General features: G+C 44.5%; 1 protein-coding gene across 1 annotated transcript in view; it reads right to left on the bottom strand.

Annotated features, from left to right (window-relative positions):
• Positions 1-1,674: 1,674 nt before the first annotated feature.
• The window catches only part of LOC117642831, a 45,103-nt gene continuing 19,892 nt past the window's right edge, over positions 1,675-26,885 (bottom strand). Inside the window, exons 8-13 of the mRNA XM_034381410.1 lie at positions 23,456-23,595; positions 22,416-22,525; positions 21,861-21,966; positions 17,882-18,026; positions 16,959-17,125; positions 1,675-2,917 (exon numbers count right to left, since the gene is read on the bottom strand). Of these exons, the coding sequence (XP_034237301.1) occupies positions 2,705-2,917; positions 16,959-17,125; positions 17,882-18,026; positions 21,861-21,966; positions 22,416-22,525; positions 23,456-23,595 (881 nt within the window). The 3' untranslated portion in view covers positions 1,675-2,704. The remainder of the gene's footprint in view (positions 2,918-16,958; positions 17,126-17,881; positions 18,027-21,860; positions 21,967-22,415; positions 22,526-23,455; positions 23,596-26,885) is intronic.

Here is a 26,885-nt window from a genome sequence, read left to right as displayed (position 1 = left end):
GTTGAATGGGCCAACCAATGAAGGGCTCCTGGACCCTTTTCGACGCCTCGTTAAAAAAGGTCTAGCCGAGACATCGAACTCTGGAATAAAGCTGGAATAAAAAGGGATTCGCTTCGTCTTCCCGATTCCCCCAATTTTTGTAAAAATACTCAAGCCGCTCACGTAATCCACGATGCACGCGAGGCCATCTTTGCGGGTGTGAGTGAGTACGTGCAATGTGCAGACTTAGATTCAAAAACAATTCATTTTTATTCACAACATCATTGTGGTACAATGATATTTGGTACTGAGGTACAAAGTACAGGCTTACAAGTTTCCATGATGGGGTTGTAACAGAATGCACTGAACAACAGTATTAAATGAACAGCAATGAACTTAATAGAGGCAACAACAGAAATCATAGAAATTCACTCTTTTTTATACCCTATGAACTCATCAACTAAGTGGGTCTCGTTTACTAATAGCCCTTGTTTGCATTTTAGAGGACGAATTCAGTATCACTGGTATCTGCACTGTGGCAAAAAGGCACGGAAAATTCTGTTAATTTTTTTGCCAGAATTGTCCGTAGCCCTCTTATCAATTTCCTCCGTAGGCTCTTACAGTACTCTCCGTAGAGCCGCATAGTATTCTCCGTACACGGAAAAAAGGGATTCATTGACCCAACGAAAATGTACGTTGATTTCGTGATAACCGAAAAAAATTTGTTTGAGTAACGAACAGTTTTTTTGCGTAACGAATAATTTGTTGGTAGGACGAACAATTCATTGGCGGAGCAAAAAAGTTAGTTGGAGTGACAAAATCGTGACTTTGTTCCCTTGACGAATCTTTTGGTTGCCCTAAAAGATGGTTAGTTTTGCCAACAAAAATTTCGTTGCGCAAACAAAGTTTTCGTAACTCCAACAAATTTTTTCGGTTATCACGGAATCAACGCACATTTTCGTTGGGTCAACGAATTCCTTTTTTCTGTGTAGGACGGCACAGTCTCCTCCGTAGGACCTGGAAGACTGTAAGGTCCTACGGAGAAGACTGTGTGGTCCCACGGAAAATACTGTAAGAGCCTACGGAGAATCCTGACAAGTGGTCTACGGAGAATTACCACAAGCTGGTTACAGAATTTTCCGTTGCTTTGTGCCACAGTGTGTGAGTTGAGTACATCAGAAAGTAAAGTGCTCTGTTGACTTTCATTATTTGCGACTGGATTCATTATTGAATAATAACGGTATACTTTTAAAACGTGTAGTCGAATTTTCCGTCTCTGTTTGTGTCAAGTCTAGTGTTCCTTTCATTAAACCTAAACGTCCATTGACTACAGATGATCTCGGCAATCTCGCAGATGACGCAGTCCTTGTTCTCTGCGTACCTTACACTGTAAAAAATATGTTGTGAATTTACGACGGAATATTTTCCGAAGGGTTTTTGGGAATGTCCAAAAATGCACTGTAAATGTTTCTTTCCTACGGGAACTTTTTTAAGTCAACGTAGGTTCGTCGTTAATTTACGAAGAAAAATCGTAAATTTACAAAATTTGTTGTAAATTTACGAAGGGCTTCGTTAATTCACGACGGGCTTCGTTAATCTACGACGGGTCTTCGTAAATCTACGGCGGACCTTCGTAAATAAACGAAGGAACTGTCGGCAATTTTTTTGCCGAAGGATCCGTCGTTAATTCCAGACGTATAATTACGAAGAATCTCTGTATATTAACGAAGGTTCTTTGTTTATAAACGAAGGTTCCCTGTAAATTTACGAAGGATCTTTGTAGATTTACGAAGGTGCTTCATAAATTTCCATTGTGATTGTAAAATCGGCAGAGATCTTTCAAAAAATTAACGAAGGTTTTTGTAAATATACGAAGAGCTTCGTAAATTAACGAAGGAATCGTTGGCAATTTTTTTGCCGAAGGATCCGTCGTTTATTCCGGATATTAATTTTTACAGTGTATGCTTGGCGACACAACTCAATGAACAATGTCTCCTAAAACATTGATTCCTTTGTCATACCCCTTAAATAATTTTTTTTTAAATCTCACAGTGCAGAAACGCCAGATCCAATGACTTATAATCGCAAAGCACTTGCACTGCAAGAAAAAACCGCAACATAAGTACACAAATTTCTGGCAAATATTTTATCAGGAATTTATTGTACTTGCAAAGTACAAAAAGTACAATGGAACCGGCATGAGGAGTGCTGTGTAGTCCAGGCCTCGTTGTGGTTTGTGAATTCTCGTTGTACATTCTACAATCCCTGTTGTACTTTTATTGTACAGTTTTTGTTGTACTTTTGTAGTACTGTTCACACTTTTTCTTGCAGTGTGCCCATCCCAATTTATATTAACGCCTAAATCGTACGGGAAATAGCCGCACGAGTGCACAAAGACATCACCGGCCAGGGTGTACCTTGGCCCAGAATATCGGTAGAGGTGGTCATTATTCTAAACACGTTTTTGAGCTCCTGGGTGGCCGTACAGGACTTGAACCAAACGTGTTACTCCACCAATGGATTCCCCGTTCGAGTAAAAACCCATTAGTGGGGGTCACACGTTCCATCCGAGTCCTGTACAGCGACTCTGGACCTAAAAAAGCGTCAGTCTTTATAAAGACCGTCTCCGCAGGCCTTGGAGCGCCTGGGTCGATTTCAAGTCCATATCCGATACAAGTGAGGATTCATATTCTGATTCCTGTTTCCACGGATGATTCCGATCCCACTACGCCTGATTGGGCCACACGACGCTCTCGATCCAAGGCAAAAAGTTGAGGACGTTCGTGAAGAGGTCAGGCAGGCTATTGCCGCTCTGCGTCCTTGCAGTGCAGTAGGAAAGTGAAGACGCCACTCCAAGCACGCGATCGACGTGGTGCTGTTCGTCGAAGGGCGTGACGAGTGTGTAGTCCCTCACCGTCAGTGGGACACCAGGGTCACCCTGCAACCAACGTGTCACTGATGCAGTTAGAGACATCATGTCGCACACGCTCTGCAAACTCAACGGCGTCCCCAGCACACTCTGTGCAGTGTGTACTCAAACGTACACTCCGACCAGAGTGTACTCAGATGGGCACACTCCGAGTGTGTTAAGATAAGTACACTCCGACGAAAGTGCGCTCACATGAATACACTCCAACGAGAGTGTGCTCAGATAAGTACACTCTAACGAGTGTGCTTAAATAAGTAGGGGTAGGTTGGGGAAGAAAAGTAAGGGAAGGTGGGGTACCATGTGACGGTTTTTGTTAAGTGCCCGTCAACCCAATACTACCAATCATATTACATCCATAAGTAGTCACTCGCGCTGCTCGCTGGGGGCTCCGCCCCCAGACCCCCGCATTTGTGGGGCGCGTGCCGAAGTATTTTCAGCAAGTCCGTGGTGACCAAAGGCAAATTTTCTAAGGAAGTAAATGTACTGCTTTTTTGAAATGTCTATTTAACAGCTTTTGACCATATAATTAAGCAATACTTTTACTGCCCAAATAGATAGCTTGTATTGCATTGTCTACTGTAGCAGTCAATTGGTGCATACAAGGTCCGGAAAATATTGAAGACTGCTTTGACACGAATAGAGGTGAATGGAAAACACCGCAGGTCTCTCTGACCACCCCTTGACCCTAAACATTTCTATGAGTGAGTGAGTGAGTGAGTGCGGCAGTGAGTCAGTCAGTCGGATTGGGGCTATATGGGTTCTTGATGATGATTAGGTTCTTGATGATGATTGATGATGATGATTACCCCATTGCCGGTGGCAAGGACCCGACTGCAGCACAGTTTCGGAAATTCTCGACCAGACCTACCGATGGGGCGAATAAATATTTTTAGTCAGTCGGTCCCCTTTTAAGAAGATTAAGTAGGTTTGCTCGGAAACGGTGAGGAATTTTCAACTTTTGGGATTTTATCCCATTTTCCCATAAAATTTGGAATCGAATGGAAAGAACCTCAAGTCTCTACGACTGTTCCTTGACCCCAAACAAAGTGAGAGAGTGAGGGAGTCAGTCGGATTTCGGGGCTATATAGGTTCTTGCTGATGATAATTGATGATTGATTTTGAGGGTGTTGCCGGTGACGGGGACCCGATTGCGGCACAGTTTCGGAAATGTCTCGACCAGACCTACCGATGGGGCGGATAAAAATTTTTAGTCGGTCGGTCCCCGTTTTTGCAGATTGAGTGGATTTTGTTAAATTTAGGCCTATTTAATCGTTTGAAGGATGTTGCCGGTGACGGGGACCCGATTGCGGCAGAGTTTCGGAAATGTCTCGACCATACCTACCGATAGGGCGAATAAAAATTTTCAGTCGGTCAGTCCCCTTTTCTGAAGATTGAGTGGATTTTGTTGATTTTAGGCCTATTTTTATATCGTTTTTAGGATGTTGCCGGTGATGGGGACCAGATTGCGGCACAGTTTTGGAAATGTCTCGACCAGACCTAGCGATAGGGCGAATAAAAATTTTTAGTCGGTCGGTCCCCTTTTTCGAAGATTGAGTGGGTTTGCTAGAAAACGGTGAGGAATTTGGTCCCCTTTTTTGAAGGTTAAGTAGGTTTGCTCGGAAACGGTGAGGAATTTTCAACTTTTGGGATTTTTTCCAATTTTCCCATAAAATTTGGAATCGAATGGAAAAACCGCAAGTCTCTACGACCACTCCTTGACCCCAAACATTTCTATGAGTGAGTGAGTGAGTCAGTCAGTCAGTCAGTCAATTGGAAAAAATTTCCCATATAATTTGGAATTGAATGGAAAAAACCGCAAGTCTCTACGACCACTCCTTGACCCCAAACATTTCTATGAGTGAGTGAGTGAGTGAGTGAGTCAGTCAGTCGGATTGGGGCTATATAGGTTCTTGATTGATGAGTGAAGGAGTCAGTCAGTCGGATTTTGGGGCTTAATAGGTTCTTGATGACAATTGATGATTGATTTTGAGTATGTTGCCGGTGACGGGGACCCAATTGCGGCACAGTTTGGGAAATGTCTCGACTAGACCTACCGATGGGGCGAATAAAAATTTTTAGTCGGTCGGTCCCCTTTTTTGAAGATTGAGTAGATTTTGTTAAATTTAGGCCTATTTAATCGTTTTTGAGGATGTTGCCGGTGACGGGAACCCAATTGCGGCACAGTTTCGGAAATGTCTCGACCAGACCTACCGATGGGGCGAATAAAAATTTTTAGTCGGTCGGTCCCCTTTTTTGAAGATTGAGTGGATTTTGTTGAATTTAGGCCTATTTTATCGTTTTGCGGATGTTGCCGGTGACGGAGACCTGATTGTGGCATAGTTTCGGAAATGTCTCGACCAGACCTACCGATGGGGAGAATAAAAAATTTTTGTCGGTCGGTCCCCTTTTTTGAAGATTGAGTGGATTTTGTTGAAATTTAGGCCTATTTAATCGTTTTGAGGATGTTGCCGGTGACGGGGACCCGATTGCGGCATAGTTTCAGAAATGTCTCGACCAGACCTACCGATGGGGCGAATAAAAGCACAGTTTCAGAAATGTCTCGACCAGACCTACCGATAGGGCGAATAAAAATTTTCAGTCGGTCGGTCCCCTTTTTTGAAGATTGAGTGGGTTTGCTCGGAAGCGGTGAGGAATTTGATCCTCCTTTTTGAAGATTAAGTAAGTTTGCTCGGAAACGGTAAGAAATTTTGAACTTTTCGGATTTTTCCCAATTTTCCCATTAAGGGGGCTCATACATGTTAAAAGCACTTTTTTAAAAAAAAATTTGATGTAGACGGATTAAGATTTTACAATTTCTGTGTTAAAATCCTTTTAGATAATTGAGTAAGCTTCATTTTGGCTTAAGGGAAAGTGACTTTGGACATTTTTTGGAGATTTAGTCGAAACGTTTAAAATTTTGCTTCTCGTAAGATTTTGTTCGCATACTTGCTCAGATGTGTGGGGAAAAAATCAGGGAGACTCATCCCCAGTAGTGTCATAGAATTGACTAGAATGGGCTTTATATCTGCAATAGTTTTCAAGAAAAAAAATAAAAACAATTTTTTGTTGAAAATTTGTTTAAAAAATTGTTAAAAAAATTGTTTTTATTTTTTTTCTTGAAAACTATTGCAGATATAAAGCCCATTCTAGTCAATTCTATGACACTACTGGGGATGAGTCTCCCTGATTTTTTCCCCACAGATCTGAGCAAGTATGCGAACAAAATCTTACGAGAAGCAAAATTTTAAACGTTTCGACTAAATCTCCAAAAAATGTCCAAAGTCACTTTCCCTTAAGCCAAAATGAAGCTTACTCAATTATCTAAAAGGATTTTAACACAGAAATTGTAAAATCTTAATCCGTCTACATCAAAATTTTTTTTTACAAAAGTGCTTTTAACATGTATGAGCCCCCTTAAATTTGGAATCGAATGGAAAAAACCGCAAGTCTCTACGACCACTCCTTGACCCTCAAGAACCTATAAAGCCTCAATCCGACTGACTCACTGACTCACTCATAGAAATGTTTGGGGTGAAGGAGTGGTCGTAGAGACTTGCGGTTTTTTCCATTCAATTCCAAATTTTATGGGAAAATTGGGAAAAATCCCTAAAGTTGAAAATTCCTTACCGTTTCCGAGAAAACCTACTTTATCTACAAAAAAGGGGAACAAATTTCTCACCGTTTCCGAGCAAACCTACTCAATCTTCAAAAAAGGGGACCGACCGACTAAAAATTTTTATTCGCCCTATCGGTAGGTCTGGTCGAGACATTTCCAAAACTGTGCCGCAATCGGATCTCCGTCACCGGCAACATCCTCAAAAACGATTAAATAGGCCTAAATTCAACAAAATCCACTCAATCTTCAAAAAAGGGGACCGACCGACTAAAAATTTTTATTCGCCCCATCGGTAGGTCTGGTCGAGACATTTCCGAAACTGTGCCGCAATCGGGTCCCCGTCACCGGCAACATCCTCAAAAACGATTAAATAGGCCTAAATTCAACAAAATCCACTCAATCTTCAAAAAAGGGGACCGACCGACTAAAAATTTTTATTCGCCCCATCGGTAGGTCTGGTCGAGACATTTCCGAAACTGTGCCGCAATCGGGTCCCCGTCACCGGCAACATCCTCAAAAACGGTTAAATAGGCCTAAATTCAACAAAATCCACTCAATCTTCAAAAAAAGGGACCAACCGACTAAAAATTTTTATTCGCCCCATCGGCAGGTCTGGTCGAGACATTTCCGAAACTGTGCCGCAATGGGGTCCCCGTCACCGGCAACATCCTCAACAAGCTAGGGCCCGCCCTTCCGTCGAACCGAATTGCCAGCTCCGCTTCGCTGCGCCGGCAACTCGGTTCGACAGGGGGCCGGCCCAGCTTCCCGTACAGAAAAATATAGTTCGCTTTTAGTTCGTTTTCAGTTCGTTTTTAGTTCGCTACCCTGTGGATTGGTTCGCTTTTAGTTCGGAAGGGGGGAACTGGTTCGCTTTTAGTCAGCGAACTCAAGGAGGGATTGGTTCGCTCATAGTTCGCTTCGGTGGGACTAGTGCGCTAAAGGTTCGCGTGCCGGAGGACTAGTACGCATCCGGTGCGCGGCAGTGCGAACTAGTTCGCTAAGGGTTCGCTAAGGAGGCTCGACGCAACCTCCTTACGAACCAATCCGCCTCCTGTACGAACCCTTAGCGCACTAGTTCGCTCTGCAGCGAACCAACCGCGTACTAGTTCGCTCTGCAGCGAACCAACAGCGTACTAGTTCACTCTGCAGCGAACCGAAAACGTACTAGTCCTCTCACAAGCAACGGGTGGGGGTTGGGGGGACCCTCCGCCGTATTAAGTTAGCTCCATAATAAAGTCGGCATTCCTTTCGGACGTCGGTGTTCAATTTTAATACGTCAAGGGGATTGCAAGTTAAGTATTAAGGGGGCAAAGATCTTCAACTTCAAGTCCCCACGGAGGAACAAATCTGAAAATTACAATTATTTTGCTTAAAGTTTTGCGCGAAGCTTTATACTGGTAGTATAATGTTTCAATAATTTTAATTTCTTGTGCGAAATAACAGAAGAAATGCGATGTAACAGTTTATGTACCGTCTCGTGCCAAATGCATAAAGCGTCAATGTGAGAAGTAAAATCCTCCTAACACATCGCTCTCAATGACGCGCACTTGTTCAATTCCTCATCTGTCTGCAGTTTTATTAACGTTTAAACGCGCTTCCAAGGGGACATCGATTTCTTTGGTGTTTTGTGCAGTGCTCAAACGCCTCGCAGATTTTACGTAAAATTCCAATAGAGACATCGAAAACCGCATCTTTCTATCTTGATAAATGTGCCCTCCAGAGAGCACACACAGAGATGGACCGGAGTGCCGCGCGCCGAGCTGCGCGGAGCCAGTGAAGAGGCTCGCCCGCGGGCCCTGCCCTCATGTTTCAGGTTAGCGCAGTGGTTAGCGTCGTCGACTACGAGGAGCCCAAGGAGTCCACATCACAGAAGACCAGGGATCGACTACCACCGGCAGCCAGCATCGAGGCACGCAAAAGCATACATTACACGGGGGGTCGGCCCTTTCTTTTGTGGCTCGCCGTCGAAGCGAACTGTTCGCTTACCAGTTCACAAGCGGACCGAAAGCGAACCGATCCCCTCGCGAACTAGTTCGCTTCCGGTTCGGTTTTTGGTCGTTTTTAAACTCTGAGCGAACCAATCCCCCGACGAAGCGAACTCCAAGCGAACTAATCCACGGGTAATTTAAGCGAACTAAAAGCGAACTGATAGCGAACTAAAAGCGAACTGCATTTTTCTGTACGGGTTGGCCTGCCGGCGGCCTTTTCTCGGGCCTTCGGCCCTCGCATCAGACCCAACTTGGCCAGTCGAAGGCCCGGGCCTTCGGCCCGCTCGCATCACACACACCGTGAGCGGGTAAAGCAAAGTTATCGATGTACCATCGTGACTTAGGCCCGCCCTTCTATTCACAATATGCATAGTCCTTACACTTTTTACTCCAACTGTCCTTAGAATATGCCCATTTCGTTTGTCTCTTCGCCCTCATTCCGAAAATACCCATATTAGCCATGCCACTGCAACTCCTTGCAATAGAGGCACAGCAGGAGCGCAAAACGAGTCCGTCGCACTTTTTCCCATAACTCATGAAGGCGGGCTCCTGGACCCCCCTTCCGACCCCTCGTTGAAGAGGTCTTGCCAAGACCTATCCAAAACTTAAGTAAAAATTTTCAGTCGGTTGATCCCCTTTTTTCAAGATCCTGATGTGACTAATAGACGAAGTCGGGCTCCTGGACCCCCTTTCCGACCCCTCGTTGAAAAGGTCTTGCTGAGACCAATCGAAATCTGCAATAAATTTTTTTAGTCGGTCAACCCCCTTTTTTGAAGATCCTGATCTGGCCAACTTGTAAAAGCGGCCGATGGGGTCGGGACCAGGTCCATTCATCTTGTCTCGTCGCCCTGATTCCAAAAATACCCCTATGTGCCCTGCTAGCACCAATAATGGCGGAAATCCCCCTCCCGCTCATGTAAACCATGATGCACCTGCAGCAGCCCTTGTGCGACCCGGACGGGATTTGCACCACCGGATTATTTGTTTGGACGGTACTCCTGAAGTACCCTCCAAATCTGGTTACTCTAGCTCAACTCCTTCCTTGTACACAGACGCCAACAACAACAACAACAACAACAACAACAACACACAGACACAAAGGCAAATGCATAGGCCCTCCCCCTATTTTTTGAATAGAAGGGCGGGCCAAAAACGATAAAATAGGCCAAAATTCAACAAAATCCACTCAATCTTCGTAAAAGGGGACCGACCGACTGAAAATTTTTATTCGCCCTATTGGTAGGTCTGGTCGAAACATTTCCGAAAGTGTGCCGCAATCGGGTCCCCGTCACCGGCAACATCTTCAAAAACGATTAAATAGGCCTAAATTCATCAAAATCCACTCAATCTTCAAAAAAAGGGGACCGACCGACTAAAAATTTTTATTCGCCCCATCGGTAGGCCTGGTCGAGACATTTCCGAAACTATGCCACAATCGGGTCCTCGTCACCGGCAACATTCTCAAAACGATTAAAAAGGCCTTAAATTAACAAAATCCACTCAATCTTTAAAAAAGGGGACCGACCGACTGAAAATTTTTATTCGCTCTATCGGCAGGTCTGGTCGAGACATTTCCGAAACTGTGCCGCAATCGGGTCCCCGTCACCGGCAACATCCTCAAAAACGATTAAATAGGCCTAAATTCAACAAAATCCACTCAATCTTCAAAAAAAGGGACCAACCGACTAAAAATTTTTATTCGCCCCATCTGTAGGTCTGGTCGAGACATTTCCGAAACTGTGCCGCAATCGGGTCCCCGACACCGGCAACATCTTCAAAAACGATTAAATAGGCCTAAATTCAACAAAATCCACTCAATCTTCAAAAAAGGAGACCGACCGACTAAAAATTTTTATTCGCCCCATCGGTAGGTATGGTCGAGACATTTCCGAAACTGTCCGCAATCGGGTCGCCGTCACCGGTAACATACTCAAAATCAATCATCAATTATCATCAAGAACCTACATAGCCGCAAAATCCGACTGACTGACTCCCTCACTTAGGTTCTTGATATATAGCCCCAATCCAACTGACTGACTCACTGACTCATCCACTGACTCACTCACTCATAGAAATGTTTGGGGTCAAGGAGTAGTCGTAGAGACTTGCGGCTTTTTCCATTCGATTCCAAATTTAATGGGAAAATAGGGAAATATCCCAAAAGTTGAAAATTTCTCACCGTTTCCGAGCAAACCTACTCAATCTTCTTAAAAGGGGACCGAATGACTAAAAATTTTTATTCGCCCCATCGGTAGGTCTGGTCGAGAATTTCCGAAACTGCAGCAGTCGGGTCCCCGCCACCGGCATTTGGGTAAATCATCATCATCAAGAATCTATATAGCCCCAATCCGACTGACTGACTGCGACTCACTCACTGACTCACTCATAGAAATGTTTGGGGTCAAGGAGTGGTCGTAGAGACTTGCGGTTTTTTCCATTCACCTCTATCCTTGTCAAAGCAGTCTTCAATATTTTCCGGACCTTGTATGCACCCATTGACTGCCACAGTAGCCAATGCAACACAAGCTATCTATTTGGGCAGTAAAAGTAGCTTAATTATATGGTCAAAAGCTGTTAAATAGACCTTTCAAAGAAGCAGCACATTTACTTCCTTAGAAAATTTGCCTTTGGTCACCACGGAAAATACTTCGGCACGCGCCCCACACATGCGGGGGTCTGGGGGCGGAGCCCCCAGCGAGCAGCGCGAGTAAACATTTCTATGAGTGAGTGAGTGAGTGAGTGAGTCAGTGAGTCAGTCGGATTGGGGCTTTATAGGTTCTTGATGACAATTGATGATTGATTTTGAGTATGTTGCCGGTGACGGCGACCCGATTGCGGCACAGTTTCGGAAATGTCTCGACCAGACCTACCGATGGGGCGAATAAAAATTTTTAGTCGGTCGGTCCCCTTTTTTGAAGATTGAGTGGATTTTGTTGAATTTAGGCCTATTTAATCGTTTTTCAGGATGTTGCCGGTGACGGGGCCCCGCTTGCGGCACAGTTTCGGAAATGTCTCGACCAGACCTACCGATGGGGCGAATAAAAATTTTTAGTCATTCAGTCCCCTTTTTAGAAGATTGAGTAGGTTTGCTCGGAAACGGTGAGAAATTTTCAACTTTTGGGATATTTCCCTATTTTCCCATTAAATTTGGAATCGAATGGAAAAAGCCGCAAGTCTCTACGACTACTCCTTGACCCAAAACATTTCTATGAGTGAGTGAGTGAGTGAGTGAGTCAGTCAGTCGGATTGGGGCTATATAGGTTCTTGATAAGTGAGGGAGTCAGTCAGTCGGATTTTGCGGCTATGTAGGTTCTTGATGATAATTGATGATTGATTTTGAGTATGTTGCCGGTGACGGCGACCCGATTGCGGCACAGTTTCGGAAATGTCTTGACCAGACCTACCGATAGGGGGAATAAAAATTTTCAGTCGGTCGGTCCCCTTTTTTGAAGATTGCGTGGATTTTGTTGAATTTAGGCCTTATTAATCGTTTTTGAGAATGTTGCCGGTGACGGGAACCCGATGGCGGCACAGTTTTGGAAATGTTTCGACCAGACCTACCGATGGGGCGAATAAAAATTTTTAGTCGGTCGATCCCCTTTTTTGAAGATTGAGTGGATTTTGTTGAATTTAGGCCTATTTTATCGTTTTTGAGGATGTTGCCGGTGACGGGGACCCGATTGCGGCACAGTTTCGGAAATGTCTCGACCAGACCTACTGATAGGGCGAATAAAAATTTTTAGTCGGTCGGTCCCCTTTTTTGAAGATTGAGTGGATTTTGTTGAATTTAGGCCTATTTAATCGTTTTTTGAGGATGTTGCCAGTGACGGAGACCGGATTGCGGTACAGATTCGGAAATGTCTCGACCAGACCTACCGATGGGGCGAATAAAAATTTTTAGTCGGTCGGTCCCCTTTTTTGAAGATTGAGTAGGTTTGCTCGGAAACGGTGAGAAATTTGTTCCCCTTTTTTGAAGATAAAGTAGGTTTGCTCGGAAACGGTAAGGAATTTTCAACTTTTGGGATTTTTCCCAATCTAACCATAAAATTTGGAATCGAATGGAAAAAACCGCAAGTCTCTACGACCACTCCTTGACCCCAAACATTTCTATGAGTGAGTGAGTGAGTCAGTCAGTCAGTCGGATTGGGGCTATATAGGTTCTTGATGTGAACAAAATGATTCTTCACCTTAAAATTTCTGTTGAGATTTCTAATTTTGCTGTTTTGGTTGCTGAGTTATCCCGAGTTGAATGGGCCAAGTCAAAGTGTCACTTCGTACCCCACGTAGTACACTATGTGACAGCCTTAGTGCACCATGTGACAGTGGCCTTTTGTCAGGGTTTAAATCCTATTCAGCGTACCTATACGCAAAGAATGAATGAAGAAGTCTTCCAGCTTTTTAATTCCGTTGAGTTTATCAATTTATCATCTTTGGTTCCCGAGCAATGAAGGTTTTAGTTATTAGTGTACAAATGTCATGGGCTGGACACATTCAACTGAGTGAATCGTGGAATCCCATAGCGAATGACAGTAGTGTTACATGGTGCCGAGATCAGCAGTTTTAGGGGAAACAGCAATAACGCTCAAAGTTTATGCCGTAGAGAATCGTGCCAAAGCTTATTTTGCGCTTAAAACATCAAAGAAGAACATCTTGCAGAGCATATGTCCTTAAAATGTATTTTAAAGGTAAAAAGCGAACGCGGCGGGAAATAGAAAAAGTTTCTAATGAGCTATTTTAAGACTATTTCCAATTCTGATCGCTACCATTCCCGTCCTTTTCGAAGGAGAGTCGCGACCTACTGCACGTCGATTCTCCTTCATGATACCTTCCTTTGAGTCTTCTTACCGCTGTTGGATAGCAAGCCGTTTGGGAGAAAAAGCCAAAGTCACATGGTGGCCGTGTCACATGGTACCCCACCTTCCCTTACAAAACGCGTACTTTGCACTGTACAGCAGTTCCAAATGAGGATTCAACTGTTCTGCTCTCGTGAACTTATAATTCAGTCCCTTCCTGATGAAATGGATCACTTTTCAATGATCGTAGTCCCCCACTTTACGTACAACATGCCAAAATGTATGTGATTTCGGCACTTCTCGAATAGGGTAAGAAAAGTACACCACGGGGAAAGAAAAGTACAACGAAAATAATTGCGATTTCGATCCAGAAGAGCCCCAATCTTGGCTCAATACAGGTTTACCCCTAAAGTGGAGAGTTTTCACTTGCCATTGGTTCAAGTTTCGTCAAAATCGGTCAATTGGTTCTGATTCTACATGGACTCGCATTATAGAAGGTCCAAGAAGCCCTTTAACAGATGTAAGTGGGTGCAGCATTTTTGAACTTTTCTTCCTCTTTTCACGTAAATGCCCAATAACTTGTTTATTTCGAGTCCAATCATACAACATGTGTTGCCATTTTTTGCTTGTCTCGCCTTATAAAAATCTGTTTCCGCGATCCATTCAATATTCATCCCGCTTAAAGTTTTTTACAGGGTGTTTTTATCTTCCCCTATGACTGAGCTTTTCTTCCCCAGCTGACTGTTCTTTTCATCCGTTTCATTGTTACACTTCTAAAAATTTGTGTTTAAGCCGAAGAGCATCGAACGGCACTGTTTTTCAAAGATGATTGTCTAAGCTATAAGGTGGTACCTTACATTGGACTGTCGGCTGATTCTGCAGGAAGCTGTACTTCAAAGTACAAACAGTTCAAAAAAAGATTTTCATAGTCACTTTTAGTGTTTTTTTTTCAACCGTGCAGTTTGATTCTAAAAATTATACGTAGAACTGGGCTAAATTTATTTTATGTCTGCGGGATGACCAAGCTTTCTATAACCACTAAAGTGATGGTACAGAGTAGTTTCAGTTCGGAGATATTGCAAGTGTTCTTTTCTTACCCGAGCCCCGAGTGTACTTTTCTTAACCAACCTACCCCTACACTCTTACGAGATGCTCAGATCCTGGAAATATATTCAGTTGAGCACACGCTCGTGGGAGTGTGCTCGTGAGCACACGCTGAAGAAAGTGTACTCGTGAGTACACGCTGAAGAGACTGTAAGCTGAGTACACTGTTGAGTTTGCTGAGCGTACATGATGCGGTGTTTGGCCCGTCCTGCATCAGGTGTCATAAAAAGCCACGAGCGAAACGCACAGAACGCTCTGTGGGCCAGAAGAACGCTGGCGGTGCGTCAGGGATGGTTGGGCAAGGGCCTCCATAGGAAAAAAGGAAATGCTGATCTAGGTAGAATACGCTCGCGGCGTTTGGCTTGGCCGCGAGTCGTCAGTCGTAGGCTGCGCTCGACAGCGGCAGCAGGGCCATTCTTTGTCAGACCATCGAACCCCTAAAATGACCCATGTCAGATTCCAATTTTTTTGGTCTTGGGTGATGGGGACCGACCCCCTAAGTACCCAAGCCAATGGGTTTTCAAAAATATCAAGCGGTTTGGATTCCACAGCCATTTTAGTTTTTAGGTTTTTGAAATGTTTTAATTTGACGTAAGGGTGGTGATTTTGTTTTTGGGGAGTCCGATGATGGTTTTTGCCTATCGTTTCCTTTCAGATGAGTCAAAAGAAGAATTTAAGTGGGTTTTGGACCCTCTCGCTACAATGTCAGGTTTGCATAGTAATTAAAAGTTAGCAAAAGTAGTGAAATAACTGAAACTTTGCTCTACTGAAAATACGTTGTCATCGATTTTGACCGTTCCCTGGTCAAAGGAGGGTGTTTATGGGTCGAACAAACTCCAAGAATAAAAAGGTGGGTTTTCGCACTCCTTGACTTTTATTAGGGCCAAAAACTATATTTTCCTCACTGTAAAATTTCACTGAAATAGCCGATATTTTATCCAGTCCTCCTCATCCGACTCGTATGAGGTTTGTATGGTCCAAATACCCAGGAATGCAAATAATTTGGATAAAAGAGGAGCTCCAACACCTAAAAAGCAGTTTGAATAGAACATGAAGGTGTATTATCAACTTGTTAATTGTGTGTTGTGTATGACTAATTTTTAACCATTAAACCTTCCATAAAATTGATTTGTACCTTCATAGATGGTGTTGGAGCACCTCTTTTATCCAAATTATTTGCATTCCTGGGTATTTGGACCATACAAACCTCATACGAGTCGGATGAGGAGGACAGGATAAAATATCGGCTATTTCAGTGAAATTTTACAGTGAGGAAAATATAGTTTTTGGCCCTAATAAAAGTCAAGGAGTGCGAAAACCCACCTTTTTATTCTTGGAGTTTGTTCGACCCATAAACACCCTCCTTTGACCAGGGAACGGTCAAAATCGATGACAACGTATTTTCAGTAGAGCAAAATTTTAGTTATTTCACTAAATTTTGCTAAATTTTAATTGCTATGCAAACCTGGCATTGTAGCGAGAGGGTCCAAAACCCACTTAAATTCTTCTTTTGACTCATCTGAAAGGAAACGATAGGCAAAAACCGTCATCGGACTCCCCCAAAACAAAATCACCACTTTTACGTCAAATTAACACATTTCAAAAACCTAATAACAGGAAAAGTAGCGATATACATCGGCAACTTTGGCCCGTCCCGTACATTAAGAAGCGTACGAATTGCGCCTATGTTTGACCCTGACGGGAATTCAACCTGAGTCTGGGGTTAAAATTAATGTCGTTTTCGTCATCAGCACCCTCAAAAACATCAGAAACAATACAAAAACTCGAATGAAAAGAAGGTAAAAAAAACCGCTGGGATTTGAACCCGGGTCCGAACTTCTCCGATTCGCTCGAAACTGGCACCATTGGTTTTTTCTCGTCGCCCTGATTCTAAAAATACCCCTACATCCCCTTCTAGCTGCATCCGTTGCCGAGATCCTCCTCGACCCCATGTAGACCATGATGCACCTGCAGCAGCGCCCCCGGAGCTCGGATCGGATTTGCTGCCACCGGGCGGTTCTTAAGGTCACTCAAGGAGGCTGCATACCAAATTTGGTCAAGATCGGACCGCGGGAAGTCCTCGGACGGACGGACGCACAGCAGGGATCATACTATATGCCCGTCCCTCCGTAATTTTTTTTACAAAAAATAAACGGGACGGGCCAAAAAAAATGGAATCTGAGATGGGTCATTTTAGGGGTTTGATGGTCTCACAAAGAATGGCCCAGCACCTTTCGGACCCAGCTTGATAAGTGAGGGGTGAACCAACCCCTACATACTGTGTTCTTCCTGCCATCAGTTCAGTCACATAGTCCTGAAACCCCTCGCCTTGCATCCCAACGCGGTGGTCACAATCCTGAGCTCCAGAGTCACTGAAGGGACAAGAACCGAACGTGTGACCACACCAATGGATTCCTCGCTCAGAGAACAATCTATTGGTGGTCACACGTTCGGTTCGAGTTCCACTTAGCGACTTTGAGCCTCAAAAGACGTTCGAGATATTGACCACCTCCACCGGCCCCTTTTGGAACGTCGGCGTCGGCCCTTACCGAATACGAGTCATTACTGCAGAGACCTCCAGCGCAGAGCTGCGACGGCAGAAGCCCCCTCGGCAGGGCTGCCCGGATCACGTCGTGACGAAGAAGGGCATCGGCGCAGTCACCAGGCTTGGATATGGTCAGATTCGTCAGCGGCAGATCGAAATGTGCGTCTTCCCCTGAAGGAGAATTTAAAGGCACCATCAGGATAACACTGTCATTTGCGTCATTTCAGCGTACCTGTCAGTCTTGGTGTTTCAAATTGAAAAGAGAGCAACATTACCATCGCAAAACAACAAGGGCGCTCTTTCACTCTACATCTCGTCCTTGACCGAACCCCACGAGCAGCCGAGGGGCAAATATTTCTCAAGGCGCACGACCTCCAAAATTAACATATCGTATCTCACCCAAAGTCAGTCGAACTGTTGCTTCGTGTGCCATGAACACTTCAGCCTCATAAAAATGTATTTACTTTTTAAAATGTTTTGAAATAGCTTAAAATTGCCCCCCCTTCCCCCATCCCGATACCTCCTAACATGCCCAACAGGTTGGAAAAACCTCATTATTTGCACATGTAAGCAGGCAAAAGGTGCTGCGTTCTCCCCTCTATATCACTGTGGCAAAAAAGTACGGAAAATTCTGTTAATTTTTTTGCCAGGATTCTCCGTAGCCCTCTTATCAATATTCTCCGTAGGCTCTTACAGTATTCTCCGTAGGGCCGCACAGTATTCTCCGTACGACCTGGAAGACTGTATAGTCCTAAGGAAAACACTGTGAGGTCCTACGGAGAATACTGTAAGAGCCTACGGAGAATATTGACAAGGGGGCTACGGAACGGAGGATTACCACAAGCTGTTTACAGAATTTTCCGTTGCTTTTTACCACAGTTTAGGTCCGCCACTGTTTGGAGTGCACCGAGCTGCACGGGAACTCACAGCTTCGCTGGATGTTCCATCCCGATGCTAGAGCCTGGGTCCCGGGCGCCACTAGCCCCAGCGCCGGCGTGTTGAGGCACAGCGGAAGGAAGTCCCGCAGATCAATGGACTGTCGCAGAATGACGACAGCAAGGTCGTCGTAGCCCTGTAACAACGTTAAAGTAGTTTCATAGCTAAGGGGCCTACGGTGAAAGGGTGTATATTTTTATACCAAACTGTTCACGAGAACCTCCGCTACACGTTGGTGTGTTCGAAAAGTATCGTTCATGCATTAGTTTGCAAGATATTTAGAGTTAAAGTTTGGGTATTTTTTGCTGAGCGAAGCGAAGCACCCTGTTGGGAAATTTAAACGTTCGAATTGTCCGCCTCCCCCCCGGATACCTTTAGTTTACCATAGGTATCTTATTATTGATCTTAATCTTCTACCTATATATGTATACATAGTCCGAGGTCAATAGTCCAAGGTCAATAGTCCAAGGTCAATAGTCCAAGGTCAATAGTCCAAGGTCAATAGTCCGAGATCAATACTCCGAGGTCAATAACAAGGTAGGTTTACGCCAGACCGCGTCTTGTCGTAACAGGCTTCGCGATGTTTCGCTGCCTGTTCCTCCAATCCGCGCCTGGCGTACCTTCCTTGGCCTGCGGCGCTAGCCTGCCTTCGGCAGGCAATAGCTTGTCCACCGTCGCTTACTTCTAACTTGTTGCATGCGGGGGGGCTCCGCCTCCAGACCCCCCTTCCTTCTAGGTAGAGTTGCTTCATCTACAGATAGCATGATCTTGACCCTTGTAACCTTTGAACTTATCGAGGCTGGGGGGCTCCGCTCCCCAGACCCCCCCATCTTCAAGACAATGGGCATCCTGCCTGCAGAAAACTCGATTTTTCGCCGTTTTTAGGTGTTTTTCGGCTATTAAAACTGAACCAGTTGAGCTACGATGGTGAGATTTCGCGTGTGCCGAGCCAAGGACATGCCTAAAAAGTGTGCAAAATCTCACCGAGATCGGCCGAGCCGTTCAGGAGGAGTAGTGCGGACAGACACACACACACACAGACAGACAGACAGACAGACAGACAGGAAAAACTTTTCAACCCCACTGGAGTAACAGGCTTCGCTATCGCTCAGCCAATAATTTTCAAAATAATCACTTCCTAATTGGCTGAGCGATAGCGAAGCCTGTTACTCCATTGGGGTTGAAAAGTTTTTTCTGTCCGTCTGTCCGTGTGTGTCCGCACTACTCCTCCTGAACGGCTCGGCCGATCTCGGTGAGATTTTGCACACTTCTTGGGGATGTCCTTGGCTCGGCACACGCGAAATTTCACCATCCTAGCTCAACTGGTTCAGTTTTTATAGCCGAAAAACACCTAAAACCGGCGAAAAATCGAGTTTTCTGCAGGCAGATCACTTCTGTCTTGAAGAAGGTGGGTCTGGGGGGCGGGGCCCCCCAGTATGCATCAAGTTAGAAGTAACCGACGATGGACAAGCCATTGCCTGCCGAAGGCAGGCTAGCGCCGCAGGTCAAGGTAGGTACGCCAGGCGCGGATTGGAGGAACAGACAGCGAGACATCGCGAAGCCTGTTACGACAAGACGCGGTCTGGCGTAAACCTACCTTGTTTACTACTGATGAAAATGCATTTCCATCTTCAGCAAAATCCAGCTCAGCAGCGAGACCGAAGGCCTTCCCCTGGCTAGTAACATGGGACCTTACGGGAGAGCCGCCCAAGGGCCCCGAAAATTTCATATCTTTCAGTTTGTATACGGTGAAAAGTATCCAAAAAACTAATCGGCGGGTTCATAATTTCATGAGGAACGCGACGGTGTAAATGAAAGTACTCCTTCATGTGCTTTTAAGAGAAATATTTGTATTTAAAGAGCCAAAAGCGGGTCCGATCGGCGGCAATGGCGCCGGGTCCTTCCGGTCGGCGCCGCAGCGCTAGTGGCGCGCGCACTCAAACCACTCGGACGGAATACAAGCTGCTATGTAATTATTTTTCAGCAATAACTTGACCAAGAGTCGTGGAACGTAAGAATGGATATTATATGGGGTTATTCCTAAAAGAGCAAGAGAAATTTGTGCTTCGGAAAGTCCATTAAATACGAAAGAGCGGGGCTACCTGGGACCGAGTAGCATTGCCAACCTGACGGCCTCAACTCGCAGTCTCTTCTGAAGACACAATATCTACACAAACAATGTGTTTTTGTACGTCAATTTTTATTTTCGCGATCTAAAACGTCTTGATAATTTGAGGGAATGATTTTGGCCGTCGTTAGACTGTCATAATATTTTTTACTAGCTCCGCCATTTTCGTGTTTGGAGGTTCTCGTCAGGACAAAACCTAGTCAAGTGCAGAACTTTTTCGCCTATATATAATTGCTATTTAATACATAATACAAAACAAAAAATTCTAAAAATGTTTTAAAGCCCAATAAAGTGGCTTTAGCACCAAGGTGCTTTTTGAAAAATAATTGCTGATTATTTTCAGTCGGTTTGTCAGTGGTAACAGTTGTGCACTTGACTAGACCCTTTAGCTATGAAACTACTTTAAGGGGGGGCCCTGGTGAAACTCTCAAGTAGGCTTTAAAATAATCCCAGAAAGTTGAAACTTTGCTTGATTAATAGGTTCATTATGGTGAGTTCATAAAACAAAATTCAATCCAAGATGTTGAACGGTCTCTGAGAAAAGTGGCTTTTTAGTGTTTTTTAGAGCGTTGGGGAAAAATCTTCCTGCGTCTTTCATTGGAACGGAAAGTCTTGAAAATTTTTTTGGGTTATCCTTAAGATGTATAGAAGAGATTTTAGTGACATAATTTTCAATTTCATCTTCTGTCCTGAGATATCAATTTTCAAATTTTAACATTTAAAAAAAGTGAATATTTTGCCTTTTTTTGAAACTTTCAGGTGTGTGTTAAAAAAAGTAGGGCTGATATCAAGATTCCGTCACTAATTTTTGTCGATAAGTCATCAATGAATAGAGTCCATGCAAGACGACTCATGTAGGTGTCAACCAGGAACGCAGGAAGTCTTTCTACGACAAAATTTTTTGTCGACTGAGCAAAGTTGTGAAGTTGAGCGTATAAGCCAACGACAACTGATCTCAATGTTATTTCTTTCCAAATGATGAAGGAACCACCCACATAGTTTAAAGGCGTTCAACCTGTTGAATCTGAAACCTTCTATGCACATTTTTATCTATGAACTTTGAAAATACTATTTTTGGCAATTTTGGTCATTTTTTCACCAGGGTCCCCCCTTAAAACCCTTTTAAGAGGACTTCAGATGGTCCCAAACCGAGCTACGCGGTTGCTCGTGACCTAGAAGTTGTGCATCGTTCAAACTTAACACGGCAAAAAGTGCGTAACAACACTGAAAATAGAAAGGTCAGACTTTTGACCGCTTAAACGGTCTTACTGAAATGTACGACCGAAAAAGGGTCATACTGAAATGCAAGACCGAAAAAAGGTCATACTTCGATGTATGACCGAAAAACGGTCATACTTTATAGTGTGTCACAGGAAAAGGCTGATATATCCCCAAGCTAAACAATAGCCAGTCTCGCTGATGTCTCACCTTTTTTTGGTCATACACTTAAGTATGACCGTTTTTCGGTCATACTTTTTGTATCACCGAAAATCGGTCAGATGTCTCACCCTTTGAATTTCAGTGTTAACGGAAGCATTTTGAGCGCCAAGAGTGGCCACGACAATGAGCATACGTTCGGTCGACAGGGAGCGAAGGAGTAGCAGAGCAAAATTAAATCAAACCTGGCAGAAAGCTCTCAGTCCGCAAAAATGAAAGAAAAATAAAAAAATAAATAAACAAAACCAGTTCTCTTGTTTAAATATTCACTCTTGAAGAAGCAAAAGTATTCAGAATCCCAGCGCGTGATTTTTCAGAGCATTTCCACTTGGAATGTTCAAAGTGCGTAACCAAATTCTGCTCTCGACCATATAATCAGAAATTTCTGAATTTGAAGCATCTCACCTGACCCGCTTTGTAGTTAGGGTGCACGTGCACGGACTCCACGTCCATGATCCATTCACCAGTGCAATCGCTGGGGAACCCAACCACAACTTTAGTAAGTGGCAGACTGCAAAATAAACCTAAGGTTAGTCCGTTGCCAGGTGTAAACAACGCGGCTCCGTCTTATGAGACTTATCTGAGAACGGATGAGTCATGATCAATTCCATATTTTGAGCGGGGTATATTTTATAACCCATGTTTGGGTGGAATATTTTAATGCCCATGGTGATGAGTTTCATAACCCAAAAGCGGTGATAAAATAATCCTTATCCGCATTTAGGTGATACAAACGAAATGTTCATGTAGAATTAAGTACCTGAAACTTGAACGATTTTAAACATGCGTGGAATTTGCGTGAAATGCACATTTTTGTGAAAAATTGAGCGCAACGTTATGAACAATGTCACATAGGTTTAAAATCATGCAAAAGCACGAACAAAAATTGTAAAGAAACATTGGGCGTGAACCTCACCCAAAATGTTGGTCCTCGTCATGACTCTTGCTAAGTAAACTGACCATCCTAGAGAGCTGCAGCGGCCAGCGGTGAGAACAGCGTTTGGGGATACGAGTGCACCGGCACACGTGAGTTGAATGTTGTACGTGGAGCTGCCGTACTGCATCGTCACCTGCAGTTGAGTTGCAATTGAGCACGAGTATTTGGAAACGCAACCAGAAAAAGCATTCTATCGCCGCAAGACCAGTAAAATGCTTCAAAATTACACACAGAACTTATGTGTGTACTCAGCACACTCAGACATGGAAAGGCATGCTTGTAAGCTCGCGGTGTGAGGCGCATGCTCGCCACAGTTAATTGCAGACAATTGCCTCTCAAAGCGTGCTTACCGAGCTAACACTTAGAATTCGAATACACACTTCGAGACGACGCGCATCGAATTGTGTGCCTGCAATCAAGCCCGGTGAAAACGGAACCTGGTTTTCCCAGGAACTCCCTCGAAATCGCCTATGCCGTCACCATTGGCTTCCTGAGAAAACCAGGTTCCGTTTAAACCGTGTGCGTTCCCATGAGGGTACTAAAGGCACACACAGGTTTTGTGTGTTTCTCTAGGATCAGGATCTTGTCATCAAAGCAAATGCAAACGCTGCCTAGTTAAGCTTCGATTCACAAAAAAAAAAAAAAAAAAAAAAAAAAAGTGACAAAGTATTGTCACGATTTTCAACAGTATGCCACGTCCATTCTTACGTTTGAACACAACACGATTCAATTTTAAACAAACGTGATGTCACGTTCCAGGAATGGGAGGCAACTCTAAGAACAAAGACAGTTTTGCTAAGGCGACTCGAAAGTTGGTCCACCCGTATCAGGGAACTTAGAACTTTTTGCACCCGAACAGGAAAGCGACATCGATGTTTTTTTTCGGGAAGGGCTAACGAGATCAGGAGATCGCCCCCTTATAATGAGAACCAATCAATTAGAGACATCGAGTCAATGGTGCTGGAGCACGAAGAGCAGTGGCCACTTTCAGTCGCTTTTGGTTGATGGCTCAGCTGGTGTGACTTCAGAAAACCAAAATTGAAGCTAGTCTGTGAACTCTTGCCGTTGTGTGACGTTTCCTCATGTCCCTGGCTGGGCTTGGTTTGAAGTGATGACAGGAAGTGTCCCTAGTCAGATCCGGTTTCGCTTGTTGGATATGTGGAGAATAGTTGGGGCAGAAATCGATGTGGTAAATTCGGCACACTGTAACAAAAGTGCACGAGGTAAGTTTAGTAAGAGGCATTTTTTTTTAAAGAAGTCCGGTCAAGGTACACGACTGACGCCGATTTCGCTCCTTTTTTGGTCAAAGGTGCGCCTTATAGGTCTGAAAAACGCCCAAAAGTTTTAGGTCCGAAAACTAAACGGTTTGGAAGATATGGCCAATTTTCGATTTCTCTGACAACTTTTTGGTATTTTTTGCTAAAATTGAAAATGTAATTTTTCTCGGCCGCTATTGTCTCTATTTGGCCCAAAATTTGGTTTCTACTGAAAAATCAGCCGGGGAACACACTGTAAAAAAAATTCTGAAATTTCAGTACAATTTGTTCAGACTTTGCAGTCTGAATCGGTAATTCAGAAAGTTGCTTTGAATTTTCAGACTAGGAACTCTGAAGTTTGAGATCACACCGGTTAGTCTGAATTTTAAGCAGAAGGTCTGAAAATTCTGATAAAGTTTTCAGACTTGTCATCCTGAAACCTGTTTTCATAATTTTGGTATGAAAATTTTGACAGATTGTCTACTAATCAAGTCTAGGCGTAAGGCGTTGTATAAATTTATCGGAAATAATAATGTACACCCGTGCTTCACGCAGATTCGTCTGTGTACGATAGATTAACCGTAAGAGTTGTCCGAACTTGCATTGCCGAAAGGAGCTGGTATCCTCTGAAGAGAGTCACGCGGCACGGCTGCCCCGGCCGCCAGGCAGCGCCCGTAGCGCAGTGGTACTGAGCTCGTCTCGTGACCAAAAAGTCCCGGTTCGAACCCGGGCCGAAGCGAACAAATGAAAAGTGGAAAGGAGGTACCGTCACACGTTGGTGGTTCATATTGTTCTCTTGTTGATTTCTTTCTCTTTGATTTATAGATGGCACTTTTATTTAATATTTCAGAGTAGCAGTCTGAAAATATTTTTCAGACAAGTAGTCTGAATTTGGAATTCAGACAGAATGGTCTGAATAATTACTCTGAATTTTCAGACCACTAGTCTGTTTAAAAACTTCAGACTAAAATTATGAAATTTCAGTAATACTTTTTTTACAGTGCAAGAATCTGGCCACCGTTTTTCAATCCGAGGCACGATAAAAACAAGCTAGGGCCCGCCCTTCCGTCGAACCGAGTTGCCAGCTCCGCTTCGCTGCGCCGGCAACTCGGTTCGACAGGGGACCGGCCCAGCTTGGCCTGCCGGCGGCCTTTCCTCGGGCCTGCGGCCCTCGCATCAGACCCAACTTGGCCAGTCGAAGGCCCGGGCCTTCGGCCCGCTCGCATCACACACACCGTGAGCGGGTAAAGCAAAGTTATCGATGTTCCATCGTGACTTAGGCCCGCCCTTCTATTCACAATATGCAATAGTCCTCACACTTTTTACTCAAACTGTCCTTAGAATATGCCCATTTCATTTGTCTCTTCGCCCTCATTCCGAAAATACCCATATTTGCTATGCTACTGCAACTCCTTGCAATAGAGGCACAGCAGGAGCGCAAAACGAGTCCGTCGCACTTTTTCCCATAACTCATGAAGGCGGGCTCCTGGACCCCCCTTCCGACCCCTCGTTGAAGAGGTCTTGCCAAGACCTATCGAAAACTTAAGTAAAAATTTTCAGTCGGTCGACCCTCTTTTTTAAAGATCCTGATGTGACTAATAGACGAAGTCGGGCTCCTGGACCTCGCTTCCGACCCCTCGTTGAAAAGGTCTTGCTGAGACCAATCGAGATCTGCAATAAATTTTTTTAGTCGGTCGACCCCCTTTTTTGAAGATCCTGATGTGACTAATAGACGAAGTCGGGCTCCTGGACTCCCTTTCCGACCCCTCGTTGAAAAGGTCTTGCTGAGACCAATCGAAATCTGCAATAATTTTTTTTAGTCGGTCGACCCCCTTTTTTGAAGATCCTGATCTGGCCAACTTGTAAAAGCGGCCGATGGGGTCGGAACCAGGTCCATTCATCTTGTCTCGTCACCCCGATTCCAAAAATACCCCTATGTGCCCTGCTAGCACCAATAATGGCGGAAATCCCCCTCCCGCTCATGTAAACCATGATGCACCTGCAGCAGCCCTTGTGCGACCCGGACGGGATTTGCACCACCGGATTATTTGTTTGGACGGTACTCCTGAAGTACCCTCCAAATCTGGTTACTCTAGCTCAACTCCTTCCTTGTACACAGACGCCAACAACAACAACAACAACAACAACACACAGACACAAAGGCAAATGCATAGGCCCTCCCCCTATTTTTTGAATAGAAGGGCAGGCCAAAAAGTTGTAACTGTTTTCCAACTTTTTAAGCATTTTATAAAAGTTTTGGGTTTTCGGTGTTCAAAATCGATTTTGACCTATCTGACCGATTGGGTGTCTGTATGAAGGGCCCATCTAACATATTCGACAAAAAAAGTTCGAGTACGCCGCAGGTTTCGGAAAACCACTCCTAAAGGCGAAAATCGCACTTTTTCCTCTAAAAAGCTCCCTTTAACGTCCCTCCCTTCGACTTTGGCCCTGCCAGACAGTGCCCCAGTGTGAGACGACGCTCTTCCTGCACTGTCACCACCGCCGAGGAAGCAGGCCCCGCGATTGAGCCCCTTGGAAGGTCGCGGAGTGGATGCATACACTGTATGGCGCCTGCGATTGCATGCAGGGTAGGCAAGCCCGCCACGCACCGCTGTGCGTCTGGCGGCCACCCTGTCGGGCGCTCGCTCCGGCAAGCGACCTGCGGTGCGGGCCTACCCGGGCTACCCGCGCCGGCCCAAGAGGGAGAAGGGGAGTGGTGGTGAGGGGGAGGGGGGAAGGGGCTGGAACAAGGCTGATGGAAGAATGAAATAACGTGCAAACTTGCCCCCTGTCTACAATCAAGCAATTGATTCGCATAGCCGTTCCTAGCCTTATCCCGAAGATCTCTGCCTCGCCAGTTAATGAAGCAGGCGATCTTTAGCTTTTCATTCTTTTCGGAATGCTTTTTGGGCATTCCCTGCGCTGACGGTACTGCCATGTGTGGAATATTTTCTCTTCTTATTTTTAATCCTAGCTTATGTTTAAACCACCTTGGAAAATTTATGCGTTCAGTGGTCTTGCATGCATTAACATAGATATTAACGTCCCCGTAATGATTTGATTGTAATACTAGGTTAAAGCCGTTTGCTTTTTTTCCCCCAGTGGTTGGTAGCCTTGTTGAGCAACTTGTAAACAATTTGGACTCACAGTAACCTATGTAAAGCTATGTTATGGTGGAGAAGCAAGATGATGATACTAATGGTAATACTTATAAAATAAAATAATTGTTGATGTTTT

This window comes from Thrips palmi, unplaced genomic scaffold (genome assembly GCF_012932325.1).
Source record: "Thrips palmi isolate BJ-2018 unplaced genomic scaffold, TpBJ-2018v1 HiC_scaffold_1, whole genome shotgun sequence".
Classification (NCBI taxonomy): domain Eukaryota; kingdom Metazoa; phylum Arthropoda; class Insecta; order Thysanoptera; family Thripidae; genus Thrips; species Thrips palmi.
The sequence above is the reverse complement of the archived record's forward strand: the minus strand, read 5'-3'. Positions and strand labels throughout refer to the sequence as shown.